Genomic DNA, 14449 nt, shown 5'->3' on the forward strand with positions numbered 1-14449 from the left:
ACTACACACGAAATTGCAATTGAGTCATCCAACTAAAAGACCTGCAATTGAGTCTCTAAACGACTACACACGAAATACTAAAAGACCTGCAATTGAGTCTCTAAACGACTACACACGAAATTGCAATTGAGTCATCCAACTAAAAGACCTGCAATTGAGTCTCTAAACGACTACACACGAAATTGCAATTGAGTCATCCAACTAAAAGACCTGCAATTGAGTCTCTAAACGACATAAAATCATGTAATTGAACTAATAATGACATGTTTACTTGTTGATAGCTGACGTGGCGGTTATCGGATTAAAAGATATTTTTTAAATTTTTATTTTAATAATTTTAAATTTTAAAAAATAAAACCTCCTGCAGCCTGGAGACGAAGGTCTCTTCGTCTCTGGGCTGCCGGAGACGGGGTCAATCTCGTCGTCTTCGGCAGCTCGGAGACGAAGGGGCCTCTTTTAATCCGATGGAAAACATGTCATTATTCGTTCAATTGCATGATTTTGTGTCGTTCAGTGACTCGGGATTTTTTAGTTCAATGGCCCAATTATAATTTTGTGTGTAGTTCGATGACCTATTTAACCCTTATTCATAAATTCTACTCTTGCATTATCACGTTTAGTCATTCAATTAAATTTTAATCATTCAAGCATTTTGTTTCAACATGCAATTTCTTGTTACCTCTCCTTATCTTGTTAACTATTTGAATTGAATGATAAAATTATATTTCATCATCTTTATTAAATAGTTAAATGATAAAAAATATTTTAAAAAATTGTGACAAAGAAATGAAAGTCAATGATTTAATGCGATTAAGGGTTACTTTGGAAACCAAAAAAATATTTTTCAGAAATGGCTCTTTTTTTTTTATGAAGATGCTCTCATTCACGCTATATCTAAATGTAAGGAACTCGAGTTCAATCAATAGCGTTTGATAATGACATTGGAATGTATGATATCACTTTACAAACCAGTAAATGGTACATCATCTCAAATGCCATTGTCAAATATGTCCGGACAAACTATAAAGTACTTGATCACAAATACAATTACACATGGATTTTAAATGCTCGGACCGGTGTCCAAATAAGTGACGATGATGACACGCCATTTGCTCCCATGTAAGTGGTTTATTTGTTTCTACTTACTTTAGTTGCAATTTAGCTATTTATAATTTCGTTATGTTTTATTAAAATATATAAGCATCGAGATTATTTCTTTGGTTTTTATTAATTTAGCATTTTTTTCTCTCTCATTATTATATGACTACTTGCTTTAACCAATTAAGGAACGCATTAGGTATTGGTTTAATCGCGAAACGCGCGTGTGTGATAACTAGTAATAATAATAAGTGGTGTTGGTGTTGGTGGTAGTGGTGTGTTGTGATGGTGGCGGCCACAATAATAATCTATAAATTAGCATGAAGAAAGATGAAAGAGAAAAGAGAGATAGGAAAATAAAGAATTTTAAAATGTTTTTCATCTAAAAACCACATTGTCTGTAAAATTGAATTTTTTTCCGTTTATCATAATAAATATTTTCCTTTTTTAACTCTATTTTCTTTGAATACTTAAACGAGGAAATAAAAATAACTTCTGCCTGTCATTTTCTAGATTTTCAAAAGGACCCTAAATGTAGGGATGACAATGGAGGTGCAACAGAGAGTAGGGTCCTCGCCTTGCCCCAAATTCGATCCACATTCCCCAAACCCGGCCAGTTTTTGGTGTAATGTGCATCTTTTCGTTTTAAGCATCCTTGTTCTTGGGTTGTTCCTATGACAACTAAAAGTCTGAGCTAATAGATGAAGTACGCAATTATGTTTTATATATTATTATATGCTCAACATTTTGTACAATTCCAATGGATAGAACGTTGGCAAAATGGAAATGGAGAAAAGAAGAAAAAGAAAAGAATGCAGAAACAAAGGAATTATAATAAGATACTATCTATGCACACAATCTTTGATACAATTCTGAAATTCATCTTCTTTTATCTCCTGGTTTTGCCGGAGGCGCCACAGATGACTGCTATGTACACCAGTTGTGTAACAGTTAGGATAATCAGAAAGGCTTCTGCTGTTCTCTGTGTATTTTTGGTCCACATTTAGCAAGCAAATTAAACCTTATTAGTATTGCCATTATATTGTCATCAACTTTCAGGGATTTAATTAACAAGTTGAACACTCACCAGTTTGGCGTTTCTACTTTGGAGTTCAATCTCTTTCCAGGCAAATCTGCAAAACGTGATTTTGCAGGTTAATCCGAATGACACGAAATTTGGTGCAAGTAACATTATTCATTCGAGAGCTCGAGAGAGTTACCCCATGGCAAGGGCAGTAAGACTCCAGGCAACAGCGGCAGCAGAAGTAGCAGAAGGCAAGCTGTCAAAGTCCCAATGGCGGATATGGTCGATGCCAACGAGGACAGATACAACTCCAACCAACCCGGCTATCAGAGAAAACACGGCCAAGAATCCCGTGGCGGCATTCCCCATGGAATAACATATCGGAGAGAATTGTGGGGGAAAACTCAATCCTGGAGCTGTATGTTAAGCATATAATATATAAACATAAATGTGCAATGCAATTATTAGCTTAGACTTTTAGTTGAGGTGGAGCACATAAGAATGCAGGAGTGTATGTAAAGCAATAGAATAGGAATATGGGGTTTACCAATGAAGAAGCCTTCATTAATGGCATTGTTAGTAGCCCAGCTAGCAATGGCCACAACTATAACATACATGCAGAAATTTAGCCCCAAAAGCATTGATGCTACAGATCTAAGATCCCCATTATTAGCCATTCTTGAATCTGGTTTAATTTCTCTGTGAAGATGGCAAATTTTGGATACACAAATCTTGTGCTAATGCTATAGGGTAATAGGGGTTTATAAGATCCAATGTGAAAAGGGGTTTTGGTTCTTTTCTTGTAAGGATGTTCTCTCTGTTAAGTTCTGTGGGGTTGAGAAATTAATCCCTGGAGGCTAAGGCAAGGATGCTTTCATGCCTCAAGATTCCTTCCTGCCCGGCTAACTAATAATTGTAAACCTTTCTTTTGGATGGTGCATTCTTTAATTACAAAATGATCATTTCACCCATGGGGAAGAATTGCTTTGCCACTTTCGAGGTTATACCAGTTTGGACTTTGGAGTTTGAGCTTAAAAGAGGGGTTCGATACTTTTTAATCAATTAAATTCTCAAAAAATATTTTCAAGAAATATATTTGATGAAAATAACTTTACTGGAAAAATTAATTAGGGAGTAACATATTTGGTGTTACAATGAAACATAACAATTAAATTACTTGAAAATATTACACCAAATATAAAAATAATTTTCCACAATTTAAATTTTCAGGGAAGTTAGAACTTTAATTTCTTGCTACCAAGCCTCCTCTTAATAGATTTATCACCTACAAAAAGTCCCAATGAACATAAATAGGGATTAATTTTGATGTGTGGACCGACATAGGCTGTTATGACAACAATTTTATGTTATTTGTAATTCTAACAAATGATAAATTATGTGGTTTTTTTTTTTTTTTTTTTTGTAATGAAATAATACATTGGATTACAATTGGATCTAATTTCATACGTGCTCAGCATAATATAATTAAGTATTTTGTAAAATGGTACAAATAGCCTTATTTATTTATTTTTTGAGTACTATTGACACGTAATATCTGTTAATATATACTTTCTCAACCAATTGAAGCACAATGAGTTAATATCGCTTCCACTCAGACTCGAATTCATGAACTCCCAATTATATATATATATATATATATATATATATATATATATATATATATATATATATATATATATATATATATACACTCAATTATATTTTCAGGTTTTCTTAATAATTATTAACCTATGGGGTATTTATTGGCCATTTAATTTGTTGTCATGCTTAGTGGAATAGTAGATCGCCATGCAAATATTTCCCGTTTTGATTAAAGAATTCAAATTTCGACCCTTATACTTCGCCATTCCAACCCTCTCAAGATCGCTCACTTCTGATGCAAAGCACTCAAATGCAGTCCCTCGCACTTGCTATTCAATCCTCGTTAACTTTCTCTTGAACCGAAAAATAGATGAAGCCGAAAGGCTTTTCGGCAAAATCCCGTCTCCCAGCATTTACCTGTGCACCAAAATGATTGGTGGGTATGCAGAAAACGGGAGACTGAATGACGCACTGAATCTGTTCGATAGAATGCCGGTGAAGGACGTAGTCATGTGGAATTCCATTATCAAAGGGTGCGTAGAATGCGGGAATGTGGAGATGGGCATGAAGCTGCTCGATGAAATGTCTGAGAGAAATGCTGTTTCGTACACGACTGTGATCAATGGGTTGTTGAGGTTTGGGAGGGTCGAGAAGGCGGAAGGTCTGTTTCGGGAGATGCCAGAGAAGGATGTAGCAGCCTGGAATGCAATGCTGTATGGGTATTTTGAGAACGACAGAGTGGAGGAGGCGCTGAGGTTGTTTGAGATGATGCCAAGAAGGAATGTGATTTCTTGGACATCCATGGTTAGCGGACTTGACCAGCATGGAATGAGTGAGGAGGCCTTGGTGACCTTTAGGAAGATGTTGGGGTTTGGAATTAAACCAAACTCAAATACTTTTGCATCTGCTATAACTGCTTGTGCTACCATGGAGGATCTTGTTTTAGGGAGTGAAATTCATGGCACCTCCCTGAAGGCTGGTTTTGGTTTTGATGCATATGTTGCTGCTTCACTCATCACATTTTATGCCAATTGCATGAAAATTGATGATTCTTGGCGGGTTTTTAACGAAAAAATGCACATGAATGTAGTGGTATGGACATCTCTACTAACAGGCTATGGTTTGAATCATAAGCATGAGGATGCATTGACTCTTTTTGCAGATATGATCAGAATTGGGGTATGCCCTAACCAGTCTTCCTTCACCAGTGCCTTGAACTCGTCCTCTGAAGTCGAGTCTGTTGATCTAGGGAAAGAGATCCATGGTGTGGCAGTCAAACTAGGTTTCAATACTGACGCCTATGTGGGTAACTCCCTAGTCGTGTTGTACTCGAAATGTGGAAATATGGATGATGGACTACTTATATTCAAGGAAATAGCAGAAAAGAACACAGTCTCCTGGAACTCGGTTATAGTTGGATGTGCACAGCACGGGCATGGCAAATGGTCACTTGCATTATTTGCCCAAATGGTAAGAACGGGTGTTGGCATTGATGATATCACCTTCACCGGGTTGCTTTCTGCCTGTAGCCATTCTGGTATGTTGCATAAAGGAAGAATGCTATTTCATTATCTTTGTGAGAACATGTCGATGCAGATGAAGATTGAGCATTATGCGTGCATGGCGGATATCTTATGCCGGGGTGGGAAATTAGATGAAGCAGAGAATTTAGTGAAAACCATGATGCCTATGAAGCCAAATCTTTCAATTTGGCTAGCCCTGCTTAGTGGCTGCAGGAAACATTCTAACATAGAAATAGCCGAAAGAGCTGCAGAAAACATTTTTCGTCTCGATCCAAACTGCAGTGCAGCTTATGTTCTGTTGTCCAATATGTATGCTGCTACGAGTAGGTGGAATGATGTTGCAAGGATTAGAGTGAAGATGAAGAGAAGAGGGAACATAAAACAACCGGGATGCAGTTGGGTAAATCTAAAGGGAACCCGGCATGAATTTGTTTCTGGTGACAGGTCCCATCCTCTGTGTGATCAGATATATGAAAAACTTGAGTGGTTGGGAAAGAAATTAAAGGAAATAGGTTATGTCTCCGATCAAAGATTTGCATTGCACGACGTCGAGGATGAACAGAAGGAAGCCATGTTGTCACATCATAGTGAGAGGCTTGCTATTTGCTTTGCACTAATTACTACTGTGGAGGGCAGCACCATTATAGTTATGAAGAATCTAAGAGTTTGTGGAGACTGCCACTCTGCCATCAAACTTATAAGCAAAATCGTTTGCCGTGAGATTGTATTGAGAGATTCAACCCGTTTTCATCACTTTAGGGATGGGTTTTGCTCTTGCTCAGATTATTGGTAGAATTGCAAAAGATGACCTTTTAGCAGAGCCAACTACATTTCTGCATCTACCATGCATCCTGTTTCCAGGCAAGATCATCTGATACTGTGGGTTTGAATAGCCTAATTGGGCGGAGGCCGGTGAAAAGCCAAGCCCAACACCGGTGAGGTTGGGGTGGCCGAGAGAACTGTTGGGTGGAGATCGGTGAAAGGTCAAGTCTAACACTATGTCTCTCGAAGCTTTTGACCTAATGGTAACTGGTAAATGTTTGATCCTAAGGACCTAAGCAACCTCAAGCATCAACAAAGCTCAAGATTCCATTGTACTGCCCACAATTGGATGGACATAGAAATCAACGAAAGCAAAGAAATATTTATTAGCAATTAGTATAGTAAATGGATGGAGTTTACTGTTTCCTTATTTGGCTTAGAACTTAGTTCTCTTCAAAATAGATATGGCAGAAATTAAATGAGGGAGATGAATTTTGATTAAACATATATACACATGGTTATTAATAACATTTTATTGTTAATATATTACTCTAGTTTTTTTTGTTTTTTTTAAAAGGATAAAATATTGAGTATTACTTAAGATTTCGTAAATTATCAGCACTACTTGAGTATTAATTTATTGTTATACACATTACTTAGCCATTCCATTTTATGCCTTGGTTTGCTAAATCATAAATGCAACTTTATTCAAAATATTTATAATTAAACTTTGTTGTGACATTTTCTGTTTCTTAAAAGTAAAAAATGACATATGACAAGAAGGTACTGACGCTCCACCATTATAGATCTTCAAGATAATAGTGATAAAGCTCATGAATCTTGAGAATAGCATCTCTCAAGCTCCAAAGGTATATCTTCTACAAAGTAATATGTATACATAATACATTTGTGCTTTATGTACTCTGTTTGAATTCATGAGGTGATTCAAGCATAAGTCAATAACCGACTAGGCACTATTCGCCAATATTTGGATGAAACTTTAGGTATATACGATTAAATCTTTGTGGATGTTTATGTATACTTGATAAATCTTGGCAGTATTCGCCAATATTTGGATGAAATTTTAGATATATACGATTAGATCTATGAGGATGTTTATGTATACTAGATAAATCTTCTATGATTGTATTCAATCTCTTGATTCAATAATAAAAAGGATTTAATTGTAACAACTTACTTTTAATATATTTGATAATGTAGGGTTTTTTTGGTTTTCTCTAATATTTCAATTAAGTTCCATATTTTACTTGGAGAGCCTTGCATAATATCCTGCCTAGTGCCTACTGCTACCAGCTTAAGGAAACAAAGATACGTTGGGTGCATTATGGCACTGTGGGTTGGATCATTTACAGCAGAAGTGAATGGCCCTTTGCAGTGTATACAAGACCCTTTAATGGCGGAGGCATGTGCTTTAGGGATCAAAGACTATGGTTTTTCATGCAAATAAGACTTGGGAAGCTATTATTAGCCATTGAAATGTTGTGAAAAACTTCACATCTTTAACTAATAAAATTTTGTTTAGAAAAAAATCACGCCTTTCAACTTATATGGAACATTAGGTAAGCTTTTCATACAAATAGCATGACGCTACTATTAGCATGCAATTAAAATTTTTCACAAAATTTCATACTTTTCAACTTATGAAACTATGTGTGAATACAATTTTTTATTTTGAAAACAGGAAATAGTTTTTCAGTTTTCTAGAGCGTCGTTAAAATTTTCGTCGGGAAATAGAAGATTTTTTTGTATAAAAAAATGTTATTGATTTCATGTGTTTGTCCTTTGCTTTGCCTTGAATAGATGCCACTCAATATGCTCATCATGTTAATTATAAGAGCCTCCTTCAACAATATGCACAAGAAGCACGACAATTTAGAACTACAGTCTCAATAGACGGAGAAGTTTGCACAACCGAAGGTTGCAGAGCATGATGTTGCCCCAGATATACAATGTAAAGTACGTACACTATGCTAAGTGTTACTAATGAAGATCGAGTATGCAATCTCAAATAAAATACTCCAATAAATAAAAGCTAGATCAGCCAATTTATGTTCAAGTGCAAACCCCCCGTAACATTTAGAACAAAGACATCACATCTAAACTAAAACTTGAACTGAAGTTTGGTGGGGGCTGCACGAACGCAATCTCTCTCTACCACAAATTACAAATTATGACATAGGCTCTCCCATTTAGGGAGGCCTTAGGCTAGCACCCCACCAATAGTGCAATGGAGGTCACTAGTCTAGGCCATGACTCTTCCTTTATTTTACTTTTACACTTGGAACCATGCATTCTCATAATTTTATGATTTCTATAATCTTGAAAAGAGTCCCACCACCACCACCTCTGCTTCAATTTTCATTTTGTTGAAGGCGTATCTATCACCTCTTATCTGTTATATGTAGTTTCTGTCCATATACTTGCTCAACCTACTGAAGCCCAACAAAGTCAACATTGCCCCGACTGAGGCTCGAACCAATGACCTCCCACTTGGGAGAATCACTTCATGCCGTTTGATCACAAGGCCTTTGGCCTTGTTAAGAATACCAATAAGTTCTTTCCTCTTCTCCGCATTGAAATGCATTTCTTCTCTGGATTGGAATTAAACATTGAAATGCATTAGTTCACAACTAAATTAAAGCAACATATATGATACTAGTGACTAATGGAACTAATCAGTTGGACAATATTTCAAAACTCCTATTTAATTAACTCGGCAAGTATTAGAATGTATTGAATAATATAATGGAAAATAATTAGGTGTACTGGGTAACACATCAATCAATCACAGAGCTTAAACGTCCCATTTTGGTAAATAGTTGTTAGTTGATTGGGATAGAGAGTATAACTAGTTGTGAGATAGAGAGTATAACTAGTTGATAACATTATTTGATTGTAGAGAGCGTTTGGTAAATTAATTGTTTCGTATATATAAAATATAACATATACCCTCATGAGTCATGAATGCATGTATTCAATGTTTAAGTCAATACCATACTTAACTATAGGAGGCACCTTTAAATCCATACCATACTTAAATTAATTTTCATTCGCACCAAGCTGACCAAATTAATTATTAAGGGATAAAGTGCTGACAAAGTTAATTTTTTCATCCAAACTAAAACTTGAACTCAAGCTTAGTGAGGGCTGCGCGAACGCAATCCCCTCTGCCACAAATTATGACATAGGCTCTCCCATTTAGGGAGACCTTAGGCTAGCACCCCTCCAATAGTACAATGGAAGTCACTAGTCTAGGACATGGCTCTTCTTGATCAACCATTGACCCTGTCCAGGTAAGTATGTTTCAAGTTGTTATAACTTATCTATTTGTAATACTTTTTTACCTTTCCGGTTTTATGACCTTTCAATGTGGGACAACAATCTTAAATAATCTATATATGTAACTCCAACAACAACGTAACCATCAGTAGATGGACAAACAATACGTATGTAAGCAAAGGAATAAAAAGAAATTCAATTTGGATTTGGTTAGGCTTAGGCACCTGCAAATAACTACCACAAATTATGACATCAACACTTCTTCCACTGCACACGCATGCATAAATGTATGTTTATACAGACTGCAGCGCTAAAACCAAATTGGAATTACATCTTCATATACATGCATTTGGCATCCCTATGTAAATCAAGCACGCAACTTTGCGGAATTTACAATGCAAAAATGAAGGCCGGAAAGTGAATTAACTTTCCGGTTTTACCTTTTGGTTCTTTACTTTGCAGAAATAATTTTTCGCTTTTTACTTCTAGTACATCTTCTGAAGAATTAAGCTGAGACTTCTATAGCTACACATGTGAGCACAATAACGAATGGTAATAATGCAAAATGAAGGTTTTGGTGCCACGAATGTCATTAACACCGTCATATCCGAGGTTACGATTCAATTTCCAAATAAAGCAATTCTCGTTGATGCTTTCATATGTGATAACAGTAAATAAAAGTCTAGGACAAACAATTTCGCATGTGGGTTTGTTCTTGAAGAAGTCTTGTTTTTAATCATGGACAGATGTACGTAACAATTTCGATGGTAAGTAGTTCAAGGGTTTTAAAAAATTTTAATTTGCAGTGATAATGGGGAATAAATGAGTACGACTAAAAAAATGTTGTTTGTCATTAATTTGTAATAGTTACAAGTTCTAATCGTTTTCATTACTACAATTTATGATTATATTATTGTCTTATTCTATTTTATTTATTGTCTGTGCATCGGACAGTGCAAATACTAGTTTGCACAACGAAAAGTTGCAGAACAGGATGCTGGTGTTACTAGTGAAGATCGAGTATATATGTAAGCCTATGTAATAAAGGGAGAGAAGTGTTTGGTTGCATTGTGGGGACGGATGAAAATTTTGATGCTTCCCTAGCTGATGCATCAGAACAAAAATTTATTCTGCAGTATAACATGCAAAACTAGGAATGAGATTTGCAGTATCGTCCATCAAAGCTAAAAGCTTAAGCCAATTGATTAGGAAGTGCAAACCACATAACTTTTACAGCAAAGACAACATCACATCCAAATTAAATCGTGAACTGAAGTTTGGTGGGGGCTGCGCGAACGCAAGCCCCCTCTTCCACAAATTATGACATAGGCTCTCCCGTTTAGGGAGACCTTAAACTAGCACCCCTCCAATAGTGCAATGGAGGTCACTAGTCTAGGCCATGGCTCTTCTTGATCAGCCATTAACCCTGTCCAGGTAAGTATGTTTTAATTGTTATAACTTATCTATTTGTAATACTTTCCAACCTTTCCTGTTTTATGAACTTTCAATGTGGGACAGCAACCTTAAATCATCTATATGACTATCTATGTAACTCCAACAAAAACGTAACCATCAGTTTAAGCCCAAATCTCAAACGCATATATAGATGGATAGGCAATACGTATGTAAGCAAAGGAATAAAAAGATATTGAACTTGGATTTGGTTAGGCTTAGGCACCTGCAATTCTGCAAATAGCTACCAGTCTACCACAAATTATGACATCAATAAATCCTCATCCGGTTCCTCTTCATCAGTATTCCTAAAGGCATTGCATAGGAATCCAAAACTGCTATTTCTCTAGAATTTGCTTCAGAGCTAGCCATGGATCAACTGCAGTTGACCCTGCGCCTCAAGGATTGCCATAGTATATTTTCTTTTAGAAATGATATTCTTCAATTGTAGTTCTATTTGTCTGGTTCATTTGTGATCAAATGTCTTATTTCCACTCCTATTGTAAGTCTAGAATATTCATGTTTTTGCACAAATATTGCATATTAGGATTTTTAGGTATTTGTTATGTGTTTTTTTAGCTACTGAATAACAAGAGATATTTGTGATGTTATATTGTTGTTGTAGGCTTTTTAGTTAAGATCTCAGTTTTTGGCTCAATAACCCTTGAATCAAGCTTATAAATAAATTAATAAATGAATTTGTTTAGTGCTCTTATTAAGATTTGTGGTACTCATATGTGATGCATATATGGCAAAACTGAGTCTTTGAATAGATACCACTCATATGTGTTTGTCCTTTGCTTTGCCTTGAATAGATACCACTCAATATGCTCCTGTTAATTATAAGAGCCTAGAGAAGAACAGGATGCTGCTAGATATGCAATGTAAAGTACACTAAGCTAAGAATCGTTACTAATGAAGATCTGGTATGCAGGCCCATGTTAAGTACACCAATAAATAAAAGGAGAGAAGTGGTTGGTCAAGTTTGGAGTTTGGACTGCATGACAGAGTAATGTTTCTAGATTCACTCAATCATATACTACTAAGCTGATCAGAATCAGAACAAAAATTTATTATTCCACAGTAGAACATGCAAAACTGGGAATGAGATTTGCAGTATCATCCACCAAAGCTAAAGGCTGAAGCCAATTTATGTGCAAATGCTAACCACTTTAACTTTTAGACCAAAGCCAACATCACCTCACATCCAAATTAAAACTTGAACTCAAACTTGGTGGGGGCTGCGCGAACGCAAGCCCCCTCTGCCACAAATTATGACATAGGCTCTCCCATTTAGGGAGACCTTAGGCTAGCACCCCTCCAATAGTGCAATGGAGGTCACTAGTCTAGGCCATGGCTCTTCTTGATCAGCCATTGACCCTGTCCAGGTAAGTATGTTTCAAGATGTTATAACTTATCTATTTGTAATACTTTCCTACCTTTCCTGTTTTATGAACTTTCAATGTGGGACAGCAACCTTAAATCATCTATACATGTAACTCCAACAAAAACGTAACCATCAGTTTTAGCCCAAATCTCAAACACATATAGATGGACAGACAATACGTATGTAAGCAAAGGAATAAAAAGAAATTGAACTTGGATTTGGTTAGGCTTAGGCACCTGCAGTTCTGCAAATAGCTACCAGTCTACCACAAATTATGACATCAACACTTCTTCCACTACTTGAGTAGACTAATCCTCTTGACACTTTTTCCAAGAGTTACAAGATTGCCACTTCAGAAGCAAAATGGTAGGACACTTTGAACATAACTCTCAATGATAGAGCAGTAAGGTGCACAGATGGCAATTCTTGTTTAGAATTACAGAATATATTTTGTCAGGGCCAATATTAGTACGTACTTACACTTATACCTCCATTTTCGATTTCTTATTCAAAGCTAAAGTTGAAGATATCTGTTATTTTGGTGAAGACTCAGATATCTCATCTTCAATAACTGCTCTGCAATTCCAACTAAATCCTCGTCTGATTCCTCTTCATCAATATTCCTGAAGGCACCCACCTTTTCTCCAGTGCCACTTCCTTTTGCATCAGAACCAGACTTAATCAGTAGAGTAGTCCTCTCTTTCACTTTGGCATTAACATCATCACCTTCCTTGGCTTTTGCCTTACCATTTTTACTCACAGGAAGCAACCCAGCCATATCGCTCAGTTTATCAACAAACTCTTCAAATAAGTTGGCAAAAGTTTTAGGGTCAGCGGACTCGGAAGCCACCATTGATTCGTCAACAAAGGTATCCACTGCTACTGTCTCATCAGATGAATATGCAGATTGCAAATTCTCATCAGATGAATATGTAGATTGCAAATTAAAGATATACTGATCACCAGTAATGGCCTCAGCATACCCTGTATATGCTTCTGCAATTAAAACAACAACGATTCAAGTGACTAATGGAATTAATTAAACTGAAATTAATCTATCATTTCAACAAGATTTTGGAAAGTACTGAACAATGGAAGATCATTAGGTGTGGATCAAACACACGCATTCACAACTCGAACTTGAATCCATCGCAGCCTACAAAAGATGAATTCCCACAACAACACATACCTAGCTACCAACTGTATTATACGCTAAACCTAAACACCGATGATATAAAATTAAATTGCATCCGCTCACAGAAACTTTTAAGAAATTGAATACATTCGGATCGGAATATATAAGCATAAACACAGTCGAATTATACACAGCGGCGAACTAATAAATTGCATGTGTATTCAATTCGCGGATTCAATCGTATACACTACAGATAACTAGAAAAGGATCGGAGATATACCTATGGTTGCCGCACATTCGCGAAGTGCTTGTTTCTGTCGTTCGGGATCTCCGTACATTTCAACCAGATAGTCCATCATAGTTTGAATCTCATCAAGTCGATGCCGACGATCTTCATCATCTCCGTATCTGGCGAAGCTTCTCTCGTTCGGGAATTCCTTCTTGTTCTTCTTGCTCTTCTTGTTCTTCTTGCTCTTCTTGCTCTTCAAGCCCGCCATTTGTCACCTCTGAGAAACAGCAAAAAAGTTATAATAGAAGGAACACTTTAAACAAGAACCAATGAAATTCAAAGCTACAAGTTATTGAATTGGCGAGATGAAATCACATACAGTGAATTTTGAAGTGTATTGCTTGAAGAAGAACTGCAGTTTGTGAGGAAGAGCATAGACGTCCTTTCTTAAAGAGGTTTTATTAGGGAAAAAGAAATGGCGCTAAAAAGCGGCTAAATAAATATCGGCCGCCATAACCGCATAAATAACTAAGCAAAAGTCAATTGCAGCGTGGAGCGCTAATTTGACCTTGCGTTGACTATAGAAATATTGCCATAGTGTATTTTCTTTAAGAAATGAGATTATTGTTTTTCAAAAAAAAAGAAAAAAAAAAAGAAATGAGATTCTTTGATTGTAGTTTTATTTGTCTAGTTCATTTGTGATAAAATTCCTGATTTTAATTCTTATGGTAAGTCTAGAATATTTATGTTTTTGCACCAGCATTGCAGATTAGGATTTTTAGGTATTTATTGTGTTTTTTTTAGTTAGTGAATAATAACATACAAGAGATAATTGTGTTGTTATATTGTTGTTTTAGGCTTTTTATTTTTGGCCAGCTTCCTGTCCATAACCATTGAATCAAGCTTATAAATAAGTAAATAAATTTTTTAGCTCAAT

The 14449-nt window shown here is 36.1% G+C and overlaps 3 protein-coding genes, 3 non-coding genes and 1 pseudogene across 6 annotated transcripts; 1 reads left to right on the forward strand and 6 right to left on the reverse strand.

Annotated features, from left to right (window-relative positions):
* Positions 1–1802: 1802 nt before the first annotated feature.
* LOC116033635 (membrane protein PM19L-like) lies at positions 1803–2838 on the reverse strand. Its single transcript, XM_031276392.1, has 4 exons — positions 2670–2838; positions 2319–2538; positions 2186–2231; positions 1803–2080 (listed from the first exon to the last, which is right to left on the reverse strand). The coding sequence occupies exons 1-4, from the start codon at positions 2797–2799 to the stop codon at positions 1988–1990; spliced, it is 489 nt and encodes a 162-aa protein (XP_031132252.1). The 5' UTR covers positions 2800–2838; the 3' UTR covers positions 1803–1987.
* A 1093-nt stretch (positions 2839–3931) lies between these two features.
* On the forward strand, positions 3932–6555 carry LOC116032342 (pentatricopeptide repeat-containing protein At5g46460, mitochondrial). Its single transcript, XM_031274842.1, has one exon. The coding sequence runs from the start codon at positions 3932–3934 to the stop codon at positions 6038–6040; it is 2109 nt and encodes a 702-aa protein (XP_031130702.1). The 3' UTR covers positions 6041–6555.
* Positions 6556–8153: 1598 nt separating this feature from the next.
* Positions 8154–8298, reverse strand: LOC116033732 (annotated as a pseudogene).
* Positions 8299–9170: 872 nt separating this feature from the next.
* On the reverse strand, positions 9171–9331 carry LOC116033728. The gene has a single exon (XR_004100903.1). It is a non-coding gene; the product is annotated as a U1 spliceosomal RNA (small nuclear RNA).
* A 1258-nt stretch (positions 9332–10589) lies between these two features.
* Positions 10590–10751, reverse strand: LOC116033761. Its single transcript, XR_004100932.1, has one exon. It is a non-coding gene; the product is annotated as a U1 spliceosomal RNA (small nuclear RNA).
* A 1244-nt stretch (positions 10752–11995) lies between these two features.
* Positions 11996–12157, reverse strand: LOC116033749. The gene has a single exon (XR_004100921.1). It is a non-coding gene; the product is annotated as a U1 spliceosomal RNA (small nuclear RNA).
* A 175-nt stretch (positions 12158–12332) lies between these two features.
* LOC116033036 lies at positions 12333–14011 on the reverse strand. The gene is made up of 3 exons (XM_031275796.1): positions 13892–14011; positions 13564–13789; positions 12333–13144 (listed from the first exon to the last, which is right to left on the reverse strand). The coding sequence occupies exons 2-3, from the start codon at positions 13778–13780 to the stop codon at positions 12663–12665; spliced, it is 699 nt and encodes a 232-aa protein (XP_031131656.1). The 5' UTR covers positions 13781–13789; positions 13892–14011; the 3' UTR covers positions 12333–12662.
* Between the last annotated feature and the right edge of the window lie 438 nt (positions 14012–14449).

This window comes from Ipomoea triloba, chromosome 10 (genome assembly GCF_003576645.1).
Source record: "Ipomoea triloba cultivar NCNSP0323 chromosome 10, ASM357664v1".
Taxonomy (NCBI): Eukaryota; Viridiplantae; Streptophyta; class Magnoliopsida; order Solanales; family Convolvulaceae; genus Ipomoea; species Ipomoea triloba.

Bases quoted from the DNA above. Each gene is read 5' to 3' on its own strand.
- LOC116033635 (XM_031276392.1), bottom strand. From the start codon at position 2,799: ATGGCTAATAATGGGGATCTTAGATCTGTAGCATCAATGCTTTTGGGG. The intron at 2,539-2,669 runs GTAAACCCCATA...CTTAACATACAG, and splicing joins TAATGAAGGCTTCTTCATTG to CTCCAGGATTGAGTTTTCCC. The intron at 2,081-2,185 runs GTGAGTGTTCAA...AAAAATACACAG, and splicing joins AAAGTAGAAACGCCAAACTG to AGAACAGCAGAAGCCTTTCT.
- LOC116032342 (XM_031274842.1), top strand. From the start codon at position 3,932: ATGCAAATATTTCCCGTTTTGATTAAAGAATTCAAATTTCGACCCTTA.
- LOC116033036 (XM_031275796.1), bottom strand. From the start codon at position 13,780: ATGGCGGGCTTGAAGAGCAAGAAGAGCAAGAAGAACAAGAAGAGCAAG. The intron at 13,145-13,563 runs GTATATCTCCGA...TTTTAATTGCAG, and splicing joins CGAATGTGCGGCAACCATAG to AAGCATATACAGGGTATGCT.